General features: G+C 44.1%; 2 protein-coding genes across 7 annotated transcripts in view; one reads left to right on the forward strand and one right to left on the reverse strand.

Annotated features, from left to right (window-relative positions):
* The window catches only part of MTHFD1 (methylenetetrahydrofolate dehydrogenase, cyclohydrolase and formyltetrahydrofolate synthetase 1), a 144,366-nt gene extending 141,833 nt beyond the window's left edge, over nt 1-2,533 (reverse strand). Inside the window, exon 1 of one of the 2 annotated variants that reach the window (XM_029598114.1) lies at nt 2,344-2,533. In XM_029598114.1, the coding sequence (XP_029453974.1) occupies nt 2,344-2,381 (38 nt within the window). In that variant the 5' untranslated portion in view covers nt 2,382-2,533. The remainder of the gene's footprint in view (nt 1-2,343) is intronic. The other variant, XM_029598115.1, reaches the window with a different exon arrangement.
* A 10,509-nt stretch (nt 2,534-13,042) lies between these two features.
* The window catches only part of LOC115089807 (coiled-coil domain-containing protein 170-like), a 172,426-nt gene continuing 159,689 nt past the window's right edge, over nt 13,043-25,779 (forward strand). For 2 of the 5 annotated variants that reach the window (XM_029598117.1, XM_029598121.1), the window contains exons 1-3: nt 13,043-13,405; nt 20,394-20,458; nt 22,106-22,151. In XM_029598117.1, coding sequence (XP_029453977.1) covers nt 13,214-13,405; nt 20,394-20,458; nt 22,106-22,151 — 303 coding nt within the window. In that variant the 5' untranslated portion in view covers nt 13,043-13,213. Of the gene's footprint in view, nt 13,406-18,394; nt 18,512-19,423; nt 19,488-20,391; nt 20,459-22,105; nt 22,152-25,779 lie in introns of those variants that run through there. The other 3 variants (XM_029598120.1, XM_029598119.1, XM_029598122.1) reach the window with 3 other exon arrangements.

Here is a 25,779-nt window from a genome sequence, read left to right on the forward strand (position 1 = left end):
CACTTCTGTTCTAAAGAGTGGTATACTGTGGGAGCCAACAACCTCAAACTGCCAAATATTAAAATGTTTTTGCTACCTTGTAGAAATGTATAGTTGTGTAGACTGAGACTTCTAACCACGAGTAGATAAGTGTGCTGCTTGACATCCTATTAGCAATTGCATATTCATGCAGAAATGTATACACCTGTATAGTCCACTCCTGGGGGAATTCAGCATCAGCACACAAAAACTTAAAATTCTGCAAACTTTATATTGGTCAAAATAACAATTTACATGACAGTCAGTTACATTAATACAGAAAAAAGTTATTACTTAAAGATGCAGAATTTCCCTAGAAATTCACTGTAAGAGTGTCCCTTCCACTCGCTCTCCCTACTCCCCTGACCACTTTGCCCTCTCAGGCCCAAACTCCTCCACCTGCCAGTATCTCTTCCCTCCACCTCTAGGCTCAGCCTCTTCCACTCTATCGCCACTCCCAGAGTTTGACCCCGTTCTCAGTACTGCCCCTCACACACACACACACGCTCCCTCTCTCTAGTACACATACACACCCTCATACAGGGCCCTCTCTTGCATACATACCCACACAAGCTCCCTTTCTCTCACACTTACACAATCCCTTCACACAGGCTAGCACCCTCACATACACATGAGCTCCCAATCTCTCACACACAATCTCCTCATATAGGCTCCTTTTCTCTAAAACCCACACTCAAAGGTCCCCCCCACTCTTTTTTTTTTTTTTTTTTTATATATACAGACATTCATCTCAATTGAGATATCACACCGGTTTACATTCAGCTACTGTAGGTATTTTCTCTATCCCCAGAGGGCTTACAATCTGAGTTTTTGTACCTGAGGCAATGTAGGGTAAAGTGACTTGCCCAAGGTCACAAGGAGTGATAGTGGGACTTGAACCTTGGTCTCCTGGTTCATAGTCCACTGCTCTAACCACTGGTTGCATCATTGTTGCTATCTTTTCACCTTTACTGTCCTTGAATAAAAGGCACAGCAATCTGCTCTGATTTTACTTTTACCTCCCATGCTCTCTTTCACACCCTCCCTCTCTCACACATTCTCTCTCACCAGGGCCTTTATCTTCGCCACATGCGGCGCACACACTCCGTTCGCGGTACACGCAGGCCTTAGTCTTTGCACGCTCCGCGGCATGCCGGGGTCTCCTCTGCTATTTTCTGCGCAGAATATGGCACGTCTGCATAAATTATTCCCCCAGGACTAATAGTCCAATAAACCTGTATATATTACTGTACATACTGCCTGCCTTCTTCACAGTTCCATTTGTTTTCCTGGGGTGAAGGGAGGGAAATCCTACCCACTAACACCTTCTTCCCCAGATGGAGGCACCAAGGGCCAAGAACGTGAGGACCTAGGGGGCCTCCCGCCAGGTTGGTCCAGGGCCCAGGAATACCCAGCGAGGTAAATGGTCAATAGGGTGTTACAATAAGATGTTCAACTCAGCTAAAATTCATATATAGGAGTAAGCAATATTTAAAATTATTTTCATAAAGTTTACCAGTCTCCAGATGCAAACAAAACTTTTGACGATTTGGTTTTCCCTAACAATATTTTAAAATCAGGCATTAAGATGTTCAAAAGGTACATTGGTACACGATAAAGAATTTAATTCTCGGGTTTAAGTACTAAATTCCTAAAGCTTAACTGTTCATATATAAAAGTAACTTGATTTCTCCAGGCAAAAACTAGAAACTCGCATAACCACGCCTTTCCTGGATATTACCCAAAGCAATGCGATATCCCGAAGGTATTAGGCTGCAGCGCTGCACCTAGATCTATTCTATCAGTACATTTTATATTTTCCCATTACGGGGAAGGATACAGAGTCTCATCACCTAGTTCCTGGTTGCATCATTGTTGCTATCTTTTCACCTTTACTGTCCTTGAATAAAAGGCACAGCAATCTGCTCTGATTTTACTTTCCTTCAAGATTTCAGGAGGTGCCCTATCGTTGAAGTAAATGGGACGCCGCATGCTCGACACGTTAGGTGTGGAAAAAAACAGCGTTTCATCCCATATGCAACGAGTTAGCATTTACACCATTTCTAGTTTTGATCCCTGAAGCGGCATCGATTCCTCAGTACATAATATAGCTCAGAGCCACCAAAGGCCTATTGCACTGAAGGGGTTTCCTCCATATACGGGGTATGTTAAAATGTAAATATACATATTCTTAATATATCTAATCCTAAGAGGCTCGACTACAAACACGGAAAAAAAATTCAAGCGTTTGACATACACGAAGAAACTAAGTGCAACAAATCCCTTGCAGGATGGTAAAACAAGGGAGGGAAAAAGTGTACGTACGCAGAGACAGCAGTGCCGCTCAAAACTTGGGCAGGCATGACTAGCTTCAGGCCACCGCCGATCGCTGCTGCTTTACCCGCGAAACCTCCGATCTTGCACTGCTCTACTCTCCGACCTACCCTCGTGCTCCAAGACCTTACGCAATAGCGCTGCGCCGTCGCGTCCAGCGCGTAAGAGCGGGCGGGGCGGACACGCCGGCTCTGCCTCCGCCCTGTCTCTAGGGAACGGCTCGGGGACTAGGAGGCGGCTCCTGGCGCGAGGCTGGCTCAGCCAATCCCAGGCTAGTCGCGGAGGGCGGAAGCTCCGGCTCCTTTCCTTGCTTAGCGAAGTCGAGGCAGGGCGCCCTAGGGGCAGGTAAACAGCGGGCGGACGGGGCATGAGTTTGTCTGGAGTTCTGGACTGCAGCAGCGTTCGAACTCCTACGCCCTGTTTTAGACAATACTACGAGAGATCCAGACCAAGAGTCTATGATTCAGTGAAGGCTAATGGGCAATAATATCTATGTGTGCATATTTTGTTCCGGCAGAATAAAAAATTAAAATCACAACTTCCAAAGTACATTTGAATTAAAAAAAAAAAAGGAATCCGAAAGCTGTCGCTTTGTGACCTTTAAGGATCTATTGTAGCTACCCACCGTTTATTTGCCAGTGACAAATTTGTAAGGATATAATTATAAATTAATATATTTTTTTTTTACTAAGTCATAAACAATGTATAGATTTTTAGTTTATATTTATTTCCTCTATATATTAAAGTCTTAAAATGGACAACTTGCAGCTAAACCACCAACCTCACTGAACATATGTGATAAGAAAGAGAGCCACTGAATATATCACTCAGAGATAGCAGTGCTGCCGGCTACAACATACTTCGGCACCACCTAGTGGCCAAACATAAACACACGCTAAAGCTGAAAACATTGTATAGGGACTGTGCGCAACCACTAAGTTCCCTGTCTGATCACCCTATTCTATACCTCAGTATCATCACTTTATTGAACAAAACAGAGACAGTAGCAAAAGCCTGTAACCTGGAGTTCAAAGATAGATGCGAACTGGTAGCTAATGAACAGGTATTCCTATCAGAAGGGTCAGCTATAATGTATCTTATCTTAAAAGTATTTATGACCCTATATTAAAAAAAAATAATGAGGTCTTGATTGGTCAAAAATAATGAGGACTTACAGTAACTTTGGGCAGGACTGCATACTGAAGTATAACAGTGTGGCTCCTATGACACTCACTGCAAAGAAGTTAACAAGCGCTAACAGGATCTATGTTGAAATAGAGGTTCCCAGCCAAGGAACCTTGAATAGTCTCAAACAGTGTGTAACTTCTGCTGGAAGTACACAGGATGTTAAGAGGGCAAAAGGTTATCTTGGAGTCAATATAGGAATGCTCCAGAGCTCTGGGTCATCTGTGTGTCAGAAGGTGTTATCTGCCCTTCTTGACAGACAAGGGGGTACATCCCCTAGGGGCTCAGTTATTGAGCAGAAGTGATAAAAGCTCTGGTTCTTCTGAGTTTGAGGATGCTCCAGATTTGCAAGGGAAAGAGACTTGTTGGAGCTGTGTTGGAGCAGGATTACAAAAGGGAGTAGCAAGAGTAGAGCGAGTATTTTCCTCTAAAAATCTCCAGAGGCCTGGGGAGAAGAAGCAGAGGGTTACAGTCTGGAAGTTAAAAGATAAAACATGTGCTTAACTAAGGCAATAACTTATCTGGACCAGGAAGCCAATTGGTGCCAGAAGGAACTTGTCCTGGAGCTCGGAGGATCCTGATGCTGCATCAGGATTTTTCCTTGAGCTGAACAGGATGAGTAACTATTTTGCTAACTGATGAAACTAAAGAGAGGACCAGGCTAGACTGTGAAAAACGATTGAGAGAAAAGAAACAAAGTAACCAGAGCTACTGTGTTGCTGTAAGAAGAAACTGTTATTTAAGGAGAGGAGCTATAAGGAGAAAAATTATTCTGGAATGGTAATTCTGTTTAACTTCTGCATCTACCTGAATGGTTCTTATATTTGATATATTTATTTATTTTTTTATTTAAAGAGTTTTATATACCGTCATTCGGAAATGTCAAAATAACGCCATCATAACGGTTTACAAAATAAGGTTATAGGGATAAAGGGATTGACAAGGGGTGTAAACATAACATGTTATTAGGCTTAGTAGTAAACAAATTCATGCTTAAGATCAAAATGAGTACATTCTTATTTTAGAAAAGTATAGTTGTGCTGATATTCATTTAATCATGAGGTTGTAATGGAGGGCGGTGATGATTAGTTGATTCTTTGGGTGGTTTGATATGCTTTGTTGAACAACCAAGTTTTTAATTCTTTTTTTTAATGTTTTTAGGTTTTCTTGAATTCTGAGTTTAGTTGGGAGGGAGTTCCAAAGTTTTGGGCTACCAAAGGATATCGCTCTATTTTGATTCAGAAGATTCTTCAGTAAACTATTTTTTGGAGCACAACTCAAGTCTGGAGAGTGGTTTGTTTGTGTGGAGTGTTTTCAGGCTGGTACTGGCCCTGCAGGTTATCCTGCCTCCAGCTCATGGCCCTGGAGTTTTAATTCTCCACCTCAGGATAGTGACTGCAGTGCTCCCTGAAGCTGGGAGGGTGACCCCAGATGGACAGGAGCTTACAATAGTAACATAGTAATGATGGTAGAAAAGGACCAAATGATTCATCCAGTCTGCTCAGCAAGCTTCTTATGATAATATCCGCAGCGCCGAGCAGGTTTCCCCCATATTTCTCTTAAGGGTAACAATGGCCGCTCCATGATAACCCATAAAACATTTACTGCTAGCAACATTTTTACTGGGCGATGGGCCTTCTTGAAAATTCAGACAGTGCTGACCTGTTTTGCTTATGAACTTGACCTTAGAAGCAGACCTGTGCTTTTTCACTTAAATCTGTATATCAGTACCACAGACCGTAAAAGTCAGGGCCCGTGTTGGTTGTCATCTGAATCCAATTCTTTTTCTACCCCCTACCTCCTACCACCATCAACGTGGAGAGTGATGTTGTAGTTGCATCAGAAGCATCAAGGCTTATTGGTTAAGGTTTGTTAAGGTTAGTAATCGCTGCTCTGTGTAGGTTACCCCCATTGTTATCAGTTCCTCAGACCGTAAAAGCTGGGGCCCTTAGTTGTTGTCTGAATCCAACTCTCCTTTCCCTCCTGTCACTGAAGCGGAGAGCAATGTTGCAGTTGCATCAAAAGCGTCATGGCTTATTGGTTAAGTGTGGTAACCAAGACAGTTGCAGAGTATCTAGCTTAGCCAGCTGTATTTTCCTTCAGCTAGGTTGGTGAAAAAATCTCATAACAAAATATATTAACCGCAATCCCATTTAGAAAGTGTCATATATAACTACAGAAAGCATGGAAATAATAATCAGAAAATAGCCAGTCAAAACAGTTTGTGAATGTGACGTCAAACTGGAATAAAACATGGCTGCCGAAGACAGAAAATAAGAAGCACAAACAAGCCAGCTAACATCCTGGAGTCAAGAGTGGGAGAAGAGCTCCACTGGATTGGCCTTCTCTATTGTCTCTACTACCAGTCAGCTCTTGAGCATGAGAGCACACGGGGAGGGCCATGGACCATGTAAGGCACAGTGAACTCCCAGGGTTCCCGCATAGTGGAAAAAAGTTATGTCTTTTCAAGACCTTTAGGGTTTTTACCTCTCTGGGGTTCTTCTGCACACCACTTCAAAGCATTCAAAATAACCACTCTCCATATCTGTACTGTTGTTCAGAACAAAGAAGCTGATGGCTGGAACACAAGTCCAAAAACAGTACACTACAAGACAGTACACCACTGCAACACAAAGTCCAAAAGGACAGCAATAATCCAAATTCAATCTCTCTTCCCCTTCTTGCATCTCTCCCCAACAAGTAAGCTCTTATGGGCAGGTACCCTTCCACTCTGGGCCCTTCTATTACCTTTTGAGTAAAACAATCTTCTTTTCTTCAAGGGCTCTTTTCTTCAAGGGTTCTTTTCCTCTTCCTTTTTCTCGAGTCTCTGGCTGATTTTTCCTGAACAGGATGCCTCTTCTCTGGCATCTCACAGTACATTCAACCCCAGCTTCCAGGGAATCCCTTTCTCCTCAGGAACTGATGCTCCTCAGGACCCTTTCTCCTCTCACTATCTGGATGCCTTTCTTCTCAGACCTCCAAATCTTCTCTGTGAAGAGATAGGCCAACTAGTGTGAAAAGAGAGCTCCAGACACCACCAGGACTCCAGTTCTAAATGCCTCCTGCATCAGTTGGGTGCATGGGGTTTTATACCCTCACAGCACCTTTCTCAGTCGGTACTGGTGCTCCTCCTTAGCACTGACATCCATAAAGGACACTTCAGTCCAGCTGAAGCCACTGTTGCCATGCAAGTGAAGGGTAAGGTCTATGTTCTAAGGGGCACAAATGGGCACCCTGTCACATCAGTTATGGACATAGAAATGGATACATTTCCTTTTTGATTTCTGAAAGTTATTCTGGTTCTAGTGTGTATAGATACATGAAGTAAAACAGTGGTTCACAACCTGTAGTGGATGGAACTCTGGTGGTCCACAGGAAAGGGAAAAAAACAGTTTTATCCTGATGTTGTACTCTGTGAGGGCTGGGAGATCGGTGTTGGTAGTGACCTGTATGGGCCTGGAGCAGTGGGCTGGGGTATTGGCGGCGGTCCTCGCAGTTGGAGAGATCGGCAGCAGCAGTAGTAAGGTAAGGAGACAGAGAGAGAGACTGTTGGCAAGGGCAAAGAGAGACTGGTGGGGATGAGCTGGAAAGTGGGGTTTGAGAGAGAGAGAGCGAAAGAGAGATTGGTAGGGATAGGGGAGAGAGAGAGCAGTACCAGAGATAGACGGGGAGTTCTGGATTTACACTCTTATCTCTGTGTTTAAGGCTGACAAATTTAGAACATCATTTTTTCAGGAGATAAGCCACATAAGGCTCAAACATGGAATATTCCACTCCTACTCCATATATACAAATATGATGTGGGTAGAAAAGGACCTTAGACCTCCTAGTCTGACTGCTTCTACGTGTCTCCTGTGCTGTCAGAGATCCTAATGATCTGTAATTTTCTGCCTCCTTCCATCAGTGCCACTAAGTTCATTTTGTATCTTTCTTATCATGCTTGAATTCTGCCACTGTTTTGACTCTTGTACTCTTGGCTGGAAGTCTGTTTCAGATGTCTGCCACCTTCTCATTGGAAATGTATTTTCTCTCCTTTTTTAGCTTATCTCTCTTCATTATTTTTTTTGGAGATGACCTCTTCCCTCGAGCTTTTCAGTCTATGGAAAAGGATACTTTATTGAAGTTTGCTACCTATTTGAATATTTGTGTCATATCTCCCCTTTCCCTTCTTTCTTCTAGACGGTACAGTTTTAACTTCTTTGGTTGTTTTTTGTATGAGTTATAGTGTAACCAGGGTCCTCCCAGATTGCAGGGGCTCATGAGAGTCCCCGGGGTCACTGTCTCTTCTGGATCTCTCCTTCTACTCTCTGACACAGTCCACAGTTAACAGAAAGCCACCGGGGTGCTGAGGTTCTTCCAGCGGCGAGGAGGATAACCCCCAAGAGAGTCCCTGCCCCTAGGCTCACAGGGGCAGGGACTCTCCAACAGTCTCTCCAGATCTCCTTAGTTTCATCACTCTTAGATGTCCTGGCTTGTGGCTTCTTTGGATTCAAAAGAAACAGGCTAGACGCTTGGAGTTAGTGTTCAAAATAATAATAACCAAGGAAAAATCTTTCGAAGTCCAATCCACAAAAAATAATCTTCAGATAATCTTGATACACCACAAAAATAACTTAAGTGCCCTTGCCTCTCTCACTGCTGTCACACTGAGTCAGTGTCCCTTTCTGGTGACAGAAAGTCCAAAATTCCTCTCCTTCCATGAGTGGGCAGGAATTTGGTGCCAAACTATTACTTCCCCGACTGGAAAAATTATTCCTTCTCCTAACTGGAAAAACTCCCTCCAACAAGGGAAAAAGAATAAAGCAACCATTCTTCTAGCACAGGACACTGTTGGACCTCCTTTTCACTTTGCAGCAGGGAAAAGCAGTTCCTCATCCTGCCCGTCCGCAAGCAGGATGTGAAAAGGTATCAAAAATAAATCCCAGTCAAAAATTCAAACTCCTTCAATGCTCCTGTTCACTATCCAAAGGTCAGGTCTTCCTAGGCCCGCGTGGGCAGTGGCCAAGACAAAGCCCTTATCCCTCTGAATAACCCTTGGGGCCCAGAGAGATCCACTATGAATCTTTTCCACCACTCAATAAAATAACCCACCACACCATGGTCTTTATCTTTATTTAGATTTGTGAATCGCCTAAAATAAAGACTAGGCGATGTACAATAAAATACAAGCATAAAAGTTACAACACAATTGCAACACACAAATACATAAAAAAAATACATAAAGGGGCTGATGCAAAAAAAATGCGTGTTCAGCACCCACTTTCCTAATGTACACCCAGGCACCTCTCCTGGGGGGCACCATGCAATATTTAAATTAGGGGTCGCACTGCCAAGGAGGCACTAGGGTCGATTGCGTGCACCTAGCGCCTCCTTGGCAGCGGGTGCCCAGGAGAGGTTGGCTATGCGCAGGTTAAGAAAATGGATGCTGAATTTATCGGCTTTCGTTTTCCTAACCAGTGAACAGCCACTGGTTCGGAAAACGGACAATGGTTAACTGAGCATCTGTTTCCGTAACCTGACTGTCGGCACTCTTTTTTTTTTTTTTGTTTAATTTTTTTATTTTTTTAATCTTTTAAACTTTTAATTCCTCCAACTTAATATCACCATGATATTAAGTCAGAGGATGTACAGAAAAGCAGTATTTTCTGCTTTTCTGTACAACTTTTTGTGGTGCTCAGAAATTAAGGCCTGATCTAGGCAGGCCTTAATTTTTGAGCGTAAAAATGTGTGGATTGGATGCACTTTTTTTTTTTTTTGCATGTGGGGTGAATAACTAACAGCCTCATCGACATGCTTTTGCATGTGATGAGCACTATTAGTTTTGTGGTGCGTTGGACGTGCATTGTGGAGGCACTAATCCCCTTATAGCATAAGGGGCTGTGGATGCGCCTCCACAACGCACAATGGCTGAACACACTGTTTTGCATCAGCTTCAAAGAATGGGATCAGCCCCAGAAAGACTACTAAGAACATTAAGCTCTGGAATTCGTTGTCAGAGGATGTGGTGAAAGCTATTAGTTTAGCTGCGTTTAAAAAAAGGTTTGGACAATTTCCTGGAGCAAAAGTCCATTAATCAATCATTACTAAGGTAGAGTTACAGAAATCCACTGCTTATTCTTGGGATAAGCAGCTTGGAATCTATCTACCCCTTAGGATCCTGCCAAGTATTTGTGACCTCGACTGGCCACTGTTGGTAGCAGGATACTGGGCTGGATGGATCTTTAGTCTGACTTAGTATGGCAAGTCTTATGTTCTAACTGGATCCACCAAGAGGACTTGACTGTAGTAACTATTCACTTGTTACAATCATCAACCTGAAATCTGAAATTGTAGAATATGTTGAGGTCCAGTAATAATCTCCCCCATGGGACAATGGTGAACGGATAGCCCCTCTCTTTTTTCTCTGAGTAATAGCACTTGAGTGTAATCACATCCATGACTTGCATTGTTGCACTATATGTAGATAACTGGAGTGCAGACTGGTCAGCGACTCATGACTCAAACAACAGACAAAAATGCATTGATTTAGCAGCCACTGTGGATCCTGTGTGCATGACCAGCGATATCAGGATGTCTTTATCTCACAAGTACACACCTAGAAATAGTGACTAGAGACTACTTTGTGTTGTATTCAGCATATACAAAAACAAAAAAAAATGTTTCCAAACTTGTTCCTGATAATGGGGTCTCATAGGCAGAATATCTAAATTGAAAAAAAAAAAAAAAAGAGAGAGTGCCCCAAACCTCCAAACTTTATTCCTAAATTCATTCGAAAATAATTATGAATGCAATTTTGAATAGACCTCAGTATTTAGCTTGTGTGCATTGCTGCCAGTTTTCAAGGGGAAATCATGTGCAAGTTTCCCTTTGAAAATTAGCAAGTACAAAGCACACGCACTAAAAACGCCTACGGAAATGGCACCCGCTATTTGAGTGGGTGGCCAAGCAGGAGCCAGGTAGCATGAGGCATTTCAAAATCCCATGCACACGTGTTCTTTTCCTCCCCAGAGCTAAACACTCCCCTCTGGGGACACCTCCTCTTAACCCAGGTCAAAGTATGCACGCTATGGAAGCCCATGCGGACATTTAGCGACTCACCGGGGTAAACAGCTTTGAAAAATTGTCCTCTGTAATAGAACAATTCTGCATACATGTATATTCTTAACAAAATCCTCAGCAGGCGTTATGAAATCTCCTTGGAACAGTCAGGTCATCATAACTCGCACTTGGCTAGGCCCCCTTCTAGCAGCACTGCTTATGCCTGGTGCAGAATTTCAACATGAGAAATATTATTATAGAGTTCATAAACCCAGATGAGGATTCTGTTAATAATAAAGATACGTGTTGATTTTTTTGGCTATAATATTTTTTTTGGGGGGGGGGCTGGTAGTTCCTCTCTCTCCATTTTTTCTACTTCACTCAGAGTCGGGACTAAGATCCTGGCACCACTGAGCCTTCATTTGCAACTACCTGGGAGTTTCCTGCCCATTTTAATGGACCCACCCTTCCAGTGTTCCTAGCAGGGATGATCTTTCGCTTAAAATGTTAACAAAATGACTTATTTCATTTCATCTTCAAAACAAAACAGAAGAAAAATGAATGAAATTTGGGTTTTCATTTTGTTTTGAAGAGAAGTTGCCATTAAATAAGAAAACAAGTCCCACTCACTCCCAGCAGGGGCTGGGGGGTGCAGAGGGGATGACTAATTTTCACCAGTATGAGGTGGCCCCAGTCCTGATACTATTTTATTTTGTTTTTCCTTTCTTTTTTTTTCTCCTTTTATTTCATTTTTAATAAATGAAAAAACCCAACAACAAATAAAATGAAAAAATATTTCCAGTGCAGAGTCCTAGTTTCTATTCTGGTTATTGCAGACACAATCCTGAGACTGAGACTGTGAGACCTTGTGCTGTGGCGTGGTTGACGCAGCTTAGTAGGTGGACCCTCTGGGCCCACGTTGACAGCTGGCGGATGAGCCTTTACTGAGACTGGAGCTGGAGCTTCATCTATACCAGCCCCATTCCTGGAAGGTTGGGTTCCAGAGGTCAGCAGGACTTAGGCTAATGTCCAGTAGGGGGGCAGTCAAGGAGAGTCCAGGTATGAGTGGAGGACAGGGCTGATGGGGGAGAGGCAGAGTCCAGGTACAGGCTGAGGTCAGGGCAGGTGGAATGTGAAGCTGAGGCATAGTCCATAGCAAAGGTCAGTACCAGGCGGCAGGCAAGGGAGTGGTCTGGGTCCGTAGCAGAGGTCAGAACCAGGTGGCAGGCAAGGGAGTGGTCTGGGTCCATAGCAGAGGTCAGAACCAGGTGGCAGGCAAGGGAGCGGTCTGGGTCCGTAGCAGAGATCAGTACCAGGAGACAGGCAAGGGAGTGGTCTGGGTCCGTAGCAGAGGTCAGAACCAGGTGGCAGGCAAGGGAGCGGTCTGGGTCCATAGCAGAGGTGAGCACCAGGCAGCAGGCAAGGGAGAGGTACTGGTCTGTAACAGAGATGAGTACCAGGCAGCAGGCAGGAGGAACAGGACAAGAGTGGACTTGGACAGGGTTAGGGGAGACTGGGCAGGAAGGAGCAGGGCAGAAGGGCACAGAGGCGGCAAGCCATTACAAGACAAGGAGAGACAAAGGAGCAAGGCGAGGCTGGAAGAACAGCAGCACGCACGGCAGACGAGGCAGGAGACCTGTTGCTAAAGTGGGGAGCTGCTGTGCTGGAGAAGCTTAAGTAGGGCCAAATGTGTGAGGACAACACAGGGTGCCACGGGGCTTTCCTCCCACGGGCCCTTTAAGAAAAGGCACACATCTAGAAGGACCCCGGGAGGAGCAGGAACACTGTGGCGTCCTCGAGCAGTGTAGGCGGTGTTCCTGCCGGTGACAACATTGCCGTGTTCTTGGGGTGAGCCGGCCCATCATTACAAGGAGCCATCGAGCAGGGCACCTTCCTGCGCCCTGCATCATGAGCTCTAAATCTGACCACCAGCTGTCGCCCCTTATTGAGAACCACAGCTCCCTCCCCTCCCCCACAGGGGCTGCGTCTGCTGCCTTTGTATTCCCAGCCCCAGGCAATCTGCGCTGCGGATGACCTAAGCCCAGAATGGATCTGGGGATCCTCCTCATGGCAGTGTGCAATGCCATCACTGAGCCAATTTCTATGGAATTTTAGAAGCAAGTTTTGCAATTTGGGAGTTCTGGGGTATTTTTTACATTTTAGATTAGGATTAATAAAGTGAACATTCTGATTTGTCCTGTATATATGTAAACTCTTTTTTATTTTTCAGTTCTCTGTGAGCCATGGTTGTAGAAAATATTGTCTGACGCACAAGTGTTCAAGTAACTTTTTTTGCTCAGACACAGAAGGCATAATCGATGCTGTGCAGTTTTGAGAATATAGAGACATGCTGGAGAGGAACGCTAAACATCTCAAGCACTTAGAGATATGTAACTACAACAGTTCAGGAGTGAATGCAGTGTTTTTATTGTTTCTTTAGAAACAGGACACACCTTCCCTGTTCATAACCTCACAAGTGGCGAAGGGTAAGTGAAGAATACTCCTCCAAGAAACTTGTTAGACACAGAAGACTACCAAAAAAGAGATCATAGCTTTTTCAGAAAGTCGTCCTTGCCCGTGAGCGAGTTCATTGCCCACTTTCGCTGGAAAGTCAAATGCGGCGTGGGATACCAGGGGAATGCACCATAGCCGGTATTCAACTGCATCAAACCACCACGCTTCAGCCATGTCAAACCCATTCAGATTTTTAAGCCACTCGGATTCAGGAAGCCTTTCAGATCCAGCCAGAAATCCCAGACTCCAGGAGGATCCTCCATTACCAACCGGGCCCCAGACAACTTTCCCTCTACCATACAAAAACATTTTAGAGGTAAGTTAAAAAAAAAACAAACCAAAAATGCACCTGTAGATGTCTTACATATCAGCCTTAGCAAAAATTCTAATTGCTGGCTTCAATGATGCTAGTAAAATTTGTTTGCTGTTATATTTTAAAACATTTTCTGATGAGTTTAGTGTTTATGAAAGATACCAGATTGTTGGCACTGGAAACCGAAGTCCTCCATTTATCCACATAGCAGGTACAGCAGAGGCAGGAGTGATGTAAACTTCCCCACACTGCCCTGCCGTCATGCTGGAACCACCTCTCTGGATAGGAGGGTAATTCAGTCTCCCTATAAAGACTGCCCTTAAGGTGGTACCAGTTAGGGAAGTGCTGTCATTTTGAAAAGGCATGGAAACATCAGCGCTATTCGTTATATTGTTTCCTGTCATTTCCCATCCAAAAAGACACAAAAAAACTCTTTAACAGAATTTTGTTTCATGTCATTGTGTCGTGCTTTAGCAGGCACCGTTAGTAAAGTGCACGCACTGTAAAACTATAGCGCACATTAAAATGAAACCGACAGAAAAATTAAATGATGAAAACAAATAAAAAATGAAATGACAGCAAAATGTTTTCCCCATGCACAACCCTAATTGCAAACCATGATGGTGTTTTTTTGTGATATGAACATCTGTCCAGTGGGAACTGAACTGAGACCTTCATTCGTTCCAATATCTGCTCACCTAATATTATACCTGGTTTGTATCATACATAAGCATCAGGGTGCACATCATCAGGTAAAACCATGGAACAGACATGGGCCAGATCTGACTTATGGGCCATCGTATTCGATATATAGTCACCTTTCTCCAAATTTTGGTTTCATTTTGTGGCAAAGTACTTTAAAAGGTGAATTTTCAAAACTTTTTTGTGCAGGTAAAGAGGTGTTTGTGTAAAAAAAAGGTCCTTTGAAGAGTGCCCGCCCTGCAGAAAAAATACACGCACTGTGACCACGCTTTTACCCACAGGGAAAGAGGGGCAGTGTTAGGTCAAGGAAAGGAAAGTACTTGCAGGGATTTAACTTTGAAAACCCCGTGCATACTTTCTCATGGGTATTTGGCACCTGATTTTCCCTCACCAGCATTAATTTTCAAAGGGGAATTCCCTAGGGAGTTTCCCGTCGAAAGTTAATGTAAGGAATGGCGCGAGCGTGAGTCCTTGCTCTGGCACCGTTGACGCTGCATTGCAGGCAGAGCCATGAAGCTTTGGTACGGGCCAGGCTAAGGCTTCACTTGAACCAGCCACCTCCCCTGCGAGTTGGGCCCTTGGGTTCCAGCGACTAAAAGGACTTAGAAGATTCTAAGGAGCTAGGCAGGGTTCAGAGGAAGTCCAAGAGTCAGGGCTGGCGGTAGACAAGGCGTAGTCCAATTTCAAGGCTAGGGCCAAGTCCAGGCGGCAAGCAAAGAATATATCTAAGTCCAAGGCTGAGGTCAGAACTGGAGAGACTGGCCAAGGCAGACAAAACACAGGGCAAGAGACAGGACAAGGACCAAGAGACAAGGCACGGCAAGACTGTGAAGACAGGGGTGACAGGCAGCCTTGACAAGGAGACAGGGTCAGGGAAAAGCTGAAGGCAAAGCTTGCACGAGACGAGGATGAAGGCAAGGCTTGGACGAGGCGAAGCTGGAGGAAGGCCGTTGCTGAGGCAAGGAAGAGAAGTTGTGGCTGGGTTTAAATACCCAGCCGCAGGACATCGTTAGGAGACGACCGCTAAGGGGTCGCAGGGGAAGAGTTGTGTGGTGGTGTTCTTTGCCCTATTAGTGCGGCCTTGACATTGGCAGTGTCCTGGCTGCTGCTTGCTGTTTCGGCCATCAGGATAAGTGAAGCCGCTCACAGGACTGTCCCACGAGTGCAAACCTAGCAGTTAACTTGCAGGCCCAAGAGTTCAACGTACCTGTAAGTGCCAGGGATAGTCTCAAAACTTCTCTCTGAATGTGAAGTACTGAATAAATTCTACTTATCCCTATAGCAACTCTGTGGTTGCTATAGGGATACAAAGTCACTCCTCAGAGAAAGATCTTGAAATGTGCACATATCTTGCTTGTATTCTGGATTTGTTAAATGGGTCAAGATTATCTGTGCAAACAAACAGGAAATATAATCAGAGGTTGCAAGCTTAGGGGGTCATTTTCCAAAGCAATCGCACGCGAAAAGGGACTTTTTGGCACGCAAAAAGTCCCTTTTCGCGAGCGATCACTAAATGGAGGTGGAATCGGGGGGGCATCAAGACCGGAACAGGAGGAGTCGGGGCGGCACCGGGGTGGACGACGCAAAGACATCGCGGACTGCAAAAAGATAAGAAGCCTTTTCGCTGCCAATTTCACTCCCAATAGCACCACCTTTTATGATGGCGCTATTGGGTGTGAAAGCCGGCAGCAATCGCATCGCAGATGTGCGATCGCTGCCGGCTTTCACAGGTCCGCCCCCATGTACCGCGCGATTCAAAGAGCCCGGCGGTATTAGTGAATCTAGGCCTTAGTTTTATACCTTCTACCCTACATAAAAACCTGATAGTAAAAAACCTGGGGACGGGGGGCTGTTCATATGCTGCCTTTCTGGTCCACAAAAGAACCTCCCAATGTTTACAGCAATCCGAAATACATAATCAAATAGAAATACATTCCCATAGTAATACAAAACATATTAATACATCCAAAATACATAATCAAATACAAATCCATTCCCATAGTAATACAAAACATATTAATACATTCAAAACACATCATAAAATACAAATGGATGAACACAGGTTTTTTTTAACTAGAGGTCATCCCTTCCAAAGGGACATGGCCATTATGATGAAGAGTTCAAAATCCTCTTCTGATTGTCCAGTTCTATGTAAATAACTTTCTAAATTAGTCCATTATCCTGCAGGCAAGGATGGAAAAGTTAGAGCGGCTTCATCACAATGTACATGTATCAGTCCACCCCAGACAACTGAAAATGGCTGGCTATAATAACCATTTCAGTCTTTTTGACAGCTCATCTGTAGCACTTTGTGTTATTTTCTTTATAATTTTGGTGTCACAGCCGAGAGGCTGGTGAAATCAGGAGAGTTTTACTGTGTTCCACTAAATGGTGACAGTTCAAATTGGTATCAGTGAGGAGAACGCCTCACTCACACAAATATCTGCATGTGCTGTGCACGCCAGTAGCTGGCTGCTCTTGCTCTCTCCCTGACTAGCTCTCTCTCTTTCAAGAGCAGTGCCGCTCAGAGTTCTCACTCCATGTGAGAAGACAGAAAGTATGAGCAGGCTTTCTCTTTCAAAATTGTCCTGGCAATAAAAGCACCTGCAGATATCGGCACCTGCTTTTTCTGTAGGTGTTTTTGCCTTGGAAATAACGGGGTTGATTTTAAGACCTGCGCGTGCACATGGATGTGCCAATTTTATAACATGCGCGTGTCGGCGTGCACATGTTATAAAATCTGATGGCCATGCGCACGTGTGCCGGATTTAAAAATTCACGCACGCATGTGCAGATCGGTCTGCAACTCTTGTGCACGGGGCAATGCAAGTAGGGCTTCCCTAGTTCCCTCCCAGACCGCTCCAATTAAGGAGCAAACTGGGAGGGAACTTCCCGATACCCCTATCTAACCTTCCTACCTTTTCCCCTCTCCTCCCTGACTCCTACCCCCTACCTATTAGTTTGTTTTCTTTGTTTGGTTTTATACTTACTTCAACTTTGGAGTTGAAGTAATCTCTGCACGCTGGCTAATGGCACTGTCTCAGCCCGCCCACCTGCTCTGCTCACACCATGCTCCCTGGCCCGCCCTTTTGGAGAGGCCCGGCACTTCTACGTGTACCGGGGTTTACGCGTGTGGCCGGGCCCATTTTAAAATGCGCACGCTGCGCACAAGGCCAGGCCACACACATAAACCCCGAAATTTACACGCGTAGCCTTTTAAAAATCCGGGCTAATATGCGTATATTTAAATATTTAATTTATGTGAGTTATTTACTTTCCCTACCTTAAATACACCCCCAGAACCACTGACATATTACCTGCCTAAATGTAGGTGCATTGTTGATTCCCATGCATACTTTTAGGCTGGTAAGGGCTGGTCAGCTTTCGGACAGCTGATTTACCTGCATAAATGGCTTTTGAAAACCATCCTCATAAAGCACAGAGGAAGAGCCTCAAATTCCAACATTCCAAAAACGGGAAATTCAACCTTAAAGTGATCACAGGGAGTAAACCAGCAACCTCCTGTTTCAGAGGCAGCAGCTTTGCCCATGAGGCCCTCCCGAGGTTTGCACCGTTCACTTCAGAGAGTCCCGGGATGACGGCCCCGCCTCATTCCATCCTTTTCCTGCCTGCTTCCCTTCCACCTCAGGACATCCTCATCCTCAGAGGAGCAGCAACAGCAGCCACTGGTGGGGTGGAGCTGGGGTGGGAGGAGAGGTGAGGTGAGCCCGTTCACAGGTCCTGGTGGTTGCTGTCTTCTGCTCTCTGCAGTACTTCCAGCTCAGAGGTGCAGCAGATAGGAGGGAGTGGTGTGGACCATAGAACTTAGGAATACATAAGTGCATGTGCAGTCTCATCGCTCAGCTGCTGTCACTGCTGCTTAAGGCGTGTTGGCGCTACCATGAAATGGCAGGGACAGGAAAAGTTAAGTTGGATGGCTGCAGGAAGTTTACCAAGGGGGAGCAGGCAGCCTAGGATCCCTGGACTGCGGAGTTAAGCAGTAGCGGGTTCTGTTATCCCCCACCACAAAAGTGGGTTCTTTGAAAGCTGTTCAGTTATGAACAAACGAGTCTCATTGGCTCTTCATCAGTGACATGCCTTGAAATGTCATTGGCTGATTCCATCGTCATCAGTGAGAGGAGTTCTGCTATTGGCTATCATACACTAATAGACTCTAACACACTAGTAATCCTATTTGCCACCAGCTGAGTAATTCAGCTCCCCCTATTGGTTCTCACACTGCTATTATGAATGAAAAAACTATTGCAATTGGCTCATTCATATTTCATAATACAAACAACCTTATTTGCCTGCCTGGTCTCCCAGTAACTTTTAGTTTGTATTTGAAGTGGTTACAGAGGACCCTTCTGAGCTCAGCAGTTTGCGGAAGAACAACTCTGGAACAAGGTATACCTTGACAAATTTAATCTTTAAATGTTGCCCCTTTTACAATTTTCAACTGCATCTCAATGTATAGAGACATGCAAACTGTAGACAAAACAGTTCAGAACCTTACAATCATGGGGTCTAAATCCAGTCAGCAAGTATGGCCATTGCATGACAACTGACGCCCTCTTTCCCCCCCACCAGAGGCTGTGAACCCAGGTCCCTCTGCAGGGCACAGCTCTGCCTCTGAGATACCAGGCTGTGCAGTTTCTGAAGTATGTTAAGCTTTAAATTGTAAAAGTATTGATTCTGTAGCAAGACCAGTGGAGAGTTAGCTTTAGCAAACCCTACTTGACATCTCTGGCTTTTACAGATACAACTGAGGATCCTCTGTTCTTATCCCACGCGCTCTTGGAGAGGCCATTCATACCATCCTTTCTGTGAAGGAATATTTCTTTGTTACTCCCCAGTAGCTTTTCCTTTCAGCTGAAATATGTTTGCTTCTTGACACATTTATAGCTTGAGATATTTAAAAATCCCTCTCTCCCTGCTCTCGTCTAGTTTAACTAGATTCCTCTGTAGCGTTGTGATTTCTAAGGATACTGATAATTAATTTTAGTGTAGTCACTATATAATACCATGGGACCGATGTAATAAGCTGCGGTAGACCTGCTGTGGGTTTTTGTGCGTTGCATTATGTGCGTTTTCCCACGTTAATCTTCCATGTGTATGCAATAATTCGGTTAGCACGGAATATAGGCACGCATAATCCCGCTCAAAAAATCATGGCTGGTGTAGCGCGAGTGCATGCTAATGCCATGCAAAAGAGGCAATTAACTATACATGGCCTATGCAAAGAGCCACACTGGTGTTCGTGCGGGTTTTTTAAAGTGGGTTTTTCAGGGCCTGGGTCAGGGCAGGAGTTAAGTGTAAGTGCCTGTCTGGAGGTTGAAAAATTAAGCAGCAGATGCCAGAAGAGAATTCAGAGCGGGAACAGGTGCGTGTCAGAAACGCTGAATGCTTTGTAGCTCCTTCCAAATCTCTGTTGCATTTCCCCCACCTGCCGGCATCCACCATTGTGGCTCTTTCACAGTCGATGACAGATCATGAAAGGGCATTGTTCTACGCACCTTCAGCCCCACTCCCGGACCACTAACTTAATACTAACTTATGAAAGAGGAAGGCTTTCAACCAAGAAAAAATCACAGGTCACCACTTTAATGCAGGTTTATGCACAGTTTATTGTATAGGGCCTTCAGCGCATGTTGTAGGGCGCATATCTGCTAGAACATTTGTTTTGCACATGTCTCATTTGCATGCCGTCCTCATATTACATCCTATGGAGGCGCCTGCCTTTGCTGTGCATGCTGAAATACATAAGCATTGAAAGAAAGCACCAATTTCACCGTGGATCTTATTACATCAATCCCCATATCTCATGTTACTAATAGGTACCGAAACATTATTAAAAAACAGCAGCTCTGAAATAGATTCCTCGCATACTCATACAAATCTGTACTTTATCAGTCCATTAACAAAACATTACTTTCAGTCCAATCTATAAAGTTGCCTATTTTCCAAGGACAACCAGTCTTGGTTTGCCCCATTGCATGCAGGGAGATGTAGTCCTTTTTTTGTAGGATTAGAACTGCAAATCCATGCATGCATTGAATCAGCTGCTTCAGGGTGACCTGGGTGAGGTGGCAACCCCTAAATGTGCCTCTTACATTTATTAGGATTTTCTTACTCTCTTAGGCTGAGAATTGTATAGTGGAGATTAATATAAAAAATATTAAATTTAAAAATTACCAGTTTCTTATGTAAAACCCTATAAATTTGCTTTAGCAAAGAACAGATCGTGTAGTTTATGTTATTCTATTTTGTAATAACTTGACATTTTCAGGAAAAGCAAAGTCGATACCCAATGCAGCTAAGGAGGAATGAGGAGAGTCCTGAAACCTTGCTGAGGTAAGATTTGCTGGGCTGAAAAATCATAAATAAAGATTGAAACAAATGACTGAGATGGAAACAAATATTAAACCAAGGCTGTCCCAGTAAGCAGCCTCCAGTCCTTTTGGAGTTTATTTAAAAAAACAAATTCTACCCTACACTATTTACTATTCTAGAAAAATAACAATAAAAGGGAACAAGAACTTTGTGTACAAAACTTTTGATTTTGTTAGTTTTATTTTTGTTTTTTTAACAAAGAATGTCATTTTGGTGGGGCACACATTCATATTTAAACTAACTCACACAATTCCAGTTATACAACAACCCTACCTAATATCTTACATCTAGAAATATGATTATGAGTACAAAGGTAATAGTAATAGCATCTCAAAAAAGATATAATTGGGATGGAGAAGGTACAGAGAAGGGCTACTAAAATGATAAGGGGAATGGAACAGCTCCCCTATGAGGAAAGACTAAAGAGGTTACGACTTTTCAGCTTGGAGAAGAGATGGCTGAGGGGGGATATGATAGAGATGTTTAAAATTATGAGAGGTCTAGAATGGGTAGATGTGAATCGGTTATTTACTCTTTCGGATAGTAGAAAGACTAGGGGGCACTCCATGAAGTTAGCATGGGGCACATTTAAAACTAATCGGAGAAAGTTCTTTTTTACTCAACGCACAATTAAACTCTGGAATTTGTTGCCAGAGGATGTGGTTAGTGCAGTTAGTATAACTGTGTTTAAAAAAGGATTGGATAAATTCTTGGAGGAGAAGTCCATTACCTGCTATTAAGTTCACTTAGAGAATAGCCACTGCCATTAGCAATGGTAACATGGAATAGACTTAGTTTTTGGGTACTTGCCAGGTTCTTATGGCCTGGATTGGCCACTGTTGGAAACAGGATGCTGGGCTTGATGGACTCTTGGTCTGACCCAGTATGGCATTTTCTTATGTTCTTATGTTCTATCCTCACAGAAAAGAGCACCTCATCCGCAGTTTCCATAAGCGGACATGCTGACAGTCATCCGTTTGTCAGTCATGGTATCCATCAGCCAGGCCTCGTCCTCCCTTCTGCTAGTTTGATAATTTGTAGAATGTGTGGCAGGACTGTGTGCTGGCTACTGCAGGAATATGATCCAAAGATGGGATTTGAACCAGTCCACTAGGGAGACAGTTTTGTGATGGAAACAATAACCATAGCAAGAATCTGCTAAGATTGTTAAAATTCAACTTTTGTTTAGTTTTTCCATTGTCCTCTAGACTGGAGTTGGTAACCATCACAATTCATAAAATAAGAGAGAAGAAAACATGAACCTTAGCATGAAAAGAAAGCCTTGAAAATATGTAATATTAGGCCCTCCAAATGTTTTAATGTTCACATAGTTTAATAAGGCATGTGTTACATATACAATATCATTTCTTAATAGACTTAAAACAGATGATTCAAATCTTTTTCAAGGTGGATATGCTGTTTACCAGAAAAGGCAATTCATGCTTTTTTTGTTCAAATAAACCCACAATTTGCAATTGAATTAAAGGTTTGGATCAGTTACTTAGTGCATATTTAAATGTTATAAAATGGGCAAACACACTGTGTTGATTGTTAATGACTATATTATTTATATACGTTTATACGGTGCTGTTTTATATGTTTATTTAGAAATTCACCTGGCTACGACTTTCTGGGAAATCTGAATGTTCCAAAGGTGAGCCATCACATAAAGACTTGTTTGAAAGTTTACAGCTACTGTACACAACATAGAAAATAATTACAAATCATAGTTTTTTTTAACTTACTTTAACATCCTGCTACACCAGTCCAGACAAGTGGATAAAGCCTGTCTGCCAGCAGGTGGAGACAGAACTACAAGTTTTCCATGACATTACTCACAGTACATGAGCTGGTACAGCTGTAAACTTTGTCAGTGTACCTTTGTCAAATCTAATCAACTGAACAATCATCAGAACAGGAAACGAGAAATAACCTTTATAATTATTTTTTTAGACATAGGAACTGCTCTTGTATCTGGTTCTCCCCAAACATTCATTTTGTCTGTCTGTCTTGACTATACTGTAAGCTCTATAGCGTAGGTACTGTCTCCTAAATCTCTTAAGTGCTGCTTGTGTGCTTTAGCATAGGGCAGTATTAGTAGTACTCAGATCATGGGATTGAGAATATAGTCCCTGGATATACTGCGTATCATAGTAAAGTCATTACAGCACATGCTAATTTAACCTACACCCATGGAGGAAATCTCTCGAGATGCCCAATTTCTGTAAGTGCTCATCCCTTCATTCTCCCTTTCAGTACCTTCAGTGGATTAAAGCTTGACCCCACAGCTCTTCTTTGAAGTATACTTTATCTTTTCTTTATATTCCAAATCTTTTCAGGTATACAGTTTTCCTTTCTTCCGTGTCTACCTCTTCAAGTGACAAGACCAGTGTTCATTTTGCTAATTGGGCTGTGATAGCATTTGTTCGATGTTGCCCTTCATTGTCAGCATATAAACAGAGTTTAAAGGGATTTGTGTATAGAGAAATGTGAAGGCTAACACATAGTTGGAAGCCAGGCACCTGCTACATAAGATACAAGCAGGCAGAATTAAGAAATGAACTGCCAGGGCATGGTACGGGGCGATATTAAGGGTGGTGGCTTTCTTGAAAATGCTAGACTTGTGTCCTGTGAGGGCCTGGTTTGTGCTACATGTGGGTCAGTTCCTGCCTTTTCAGAGTCCACGATAGCTTTTGAGCATCTCTACCTCCTCTCAGCACTGACAAGGTTTCTAGAGATTTCATTCTCTTTTTATAACGTTTGCTCTGCCTCTGAGATTGTCCATATCTTTATTTCATGCCATCAAGGACCCTGAATTCTTCTACTTGCACTTAGGCTTTTCAGAAACTTTGCCTTTCTTTGTCTTTTCTCTATTGGACGATAGGAGTGTTCCTTTCTCTATGCGCACTGAACCCTAGAGAGTTCATGTATTGCCTCACATGGCAAAGCAGCTGACTGTTTGAAATGGGAAGGTGAAAGTGGGCATCATCAGAATGCAGGTGGCAGAGTAGATGGCTTATACTTTATACTTGCAGCACCACTCACTAAATTCTTCTAAATATTAGCTCATCTGTTTCATAACTCTGCATCTTCTTTTGGTCTTATTCCTATGTCTCCTTTTTTTATTGTCTCAAGTACATTTAAAGGCTAAGTTGTTAAATAGCAAGCTAACATTTTGTAGTCTGCATACTAAAATCGGGCTGTTGGAAGCGTGGACCCTTGGATGGAGGTGGAGTTGGCACAACCTGCAGGGAGGAGCCCTGTAGGTCCCCACCATCAGCAGGCAGAATCAAAGGAGACAGAGGCTCAACTGGAGCTTCACCTATACCAGTCCATGTTCCCCGCAGATTGAGCCTTTGGGTGAGGGCCTCTGCTGATGGTCGGAAGATCCGTCGAGTTTGCAGGGTAAATCCGGAAACAGGTGAGGGTCGGAAGCAGGTGGTGCTCAAGGAAATCCAGAAGTCAGGCCAAGGTCAATACCAGGTGTTCTTCTGTGTGAAAGACGGGACAGAGAGACAGGGCAGGCAGATAAGGAGCAACACAGGAGGCGAGGCATACAGAAGAACTGAAAACTGACCACGGGAACTGACCAACAGGACAAGGACCATAAGAACTGAAGAACAAAGATATTAAAGACACAGGAACTGAAGAATGCAGGAACAGGAACTCTGAGGCAACTCACTCTACTCAGGCAGTACGGAGACCTGTTGCCGAAGCAAAGAGAAGATGCACCAGTGGCCTTTTATAGTCCCTTCCTTGTGAGGTTATCAAGGGGCGCCATTGCTCTTTTCCCACGATGGGCCCTTTAAATGAGGGGATGTTGGCGTATGCGCCTTAGGGAGCCCTGGGAAGGCGTTGGCGGCATCTGTTGCGGAGATTGTCAGCAGCATCTGGCCACGCTGTAGAGCGGCTTCCCAGCATGCAGGAGGAAGGAGAGATGCGGCGGCATCGGGGAGCAGCTGGTGAGGCCTAACCCGAGTAGTAAGTGCGGCGGTCCGCAGGGAAGGCCCACGGACTGCCGAATGCAACAGCACCCTACTCACCAAGCCAAGGAGAGGCAAGATTTGTTCTTGGTAAAAGGCCCACACTGATGAAAGCATGGTCTTTTAGTATGTGCATGCTGTGCATATCAAAATACCCCATTCTGAGTGGCCCAAAGATCATCCCATCTCTATGCTCTGACACAACAGAAGCGCCTCTGGGTCCAAGACAATCAATCCCACAGAGCAGCCATCATCCCTCGAAAAGGCTTCATTGGGGGCCTGGTAACCCCCTCTCCCATTCTGATGCAAGGGGGGGGGGGGAATCCAGTAATTCCCCACCCCCGCTCCCTCAGTATAAGAAAAGGCCCTTCCAGACTAGATGTCATCTACTTGGATTTCAGCAAAGCTTTTGATACGGTTCCGCACAGGAGACTGGTGAATAAAACGAGAAGCTTGGGAGTGAGTGCCGAGGTGGTGACCTGGATTGCAAATTGGTTGACGGACAGAAGACAATGTGTGATGGTAAATGGAGCCTTCTCTGAAGAGAGAGCGGTTTTAAGTGGTGTACCGCAAGGATCGGTGTTGGGACCGGTCCTGTTCAATATCTTTGTGAGCGACATTGCGGACGGGATAGAAGGTAAGGTTTGTCTTTTTGCGGATGACACTAAGATCTGCAACAGAGTGGACACGCCGGAAGGAGTGGAGAGAATGAGACGGGATCTAAGGAAACTGGAAGAGTGGTCGAAGATATGGCAGCTGAGATTCAATGCCAAGAAGTGCAAAGTCATGCATATGGGGAGTGGAAATCCGAATGAACTGTACTCGATGGGGGGGGAAAGGCTGATGTGCACGGAGCAGGAGAGGGACCTTGGGGTGATAGTGTCTAATGATGTGAAGACAGAGAAACAATGCGACAAGGCGATAGCAAAAGCCAGAAGAATGCTGGGCTGCATAGAGAGAGGAATATCGAGTAAGAAAAGGGAAGTGATTATTCCCTTGTACAGGTCCTTGGTGAGGCCTCACCTGGAGTACTGTGTTCAGTTCTGGAGACCGTATCTACAAAAAGACAAAGACAAGATGGAAGCGGTACAGAGAAGGGCGACCAGGAAGGTGGAGGATCTTCATCGGATGACGTACGAGGAGAGATTGAAGAATCTAAATATGTACACCCTGGAGGAAAGGAGGAGCAGAGGTGATATGATACAGACTTTCAGATACTTGAAAGGTTTTAATGATCCAAAAACAACGACAAACCTCTTCCGTAGGAAAATAATCAGCAGAACCAGGGGTCACGATTTG

This window comes from Rhinatrema bivittatum, chromosome 4 (genome assembly GCF_901001135.1).
Source record: "Rhinatrema bivittatum chromosome 4, aRhiBiv1.1, whole genome shotgun sequence".
Lineage (NCBI taxonomy): Eukaryota > Metazoa > Chordata > Amphibia > Gymnophiona > Rhinatrematidae > Rhinatrema > Rhinatrema bivittatum.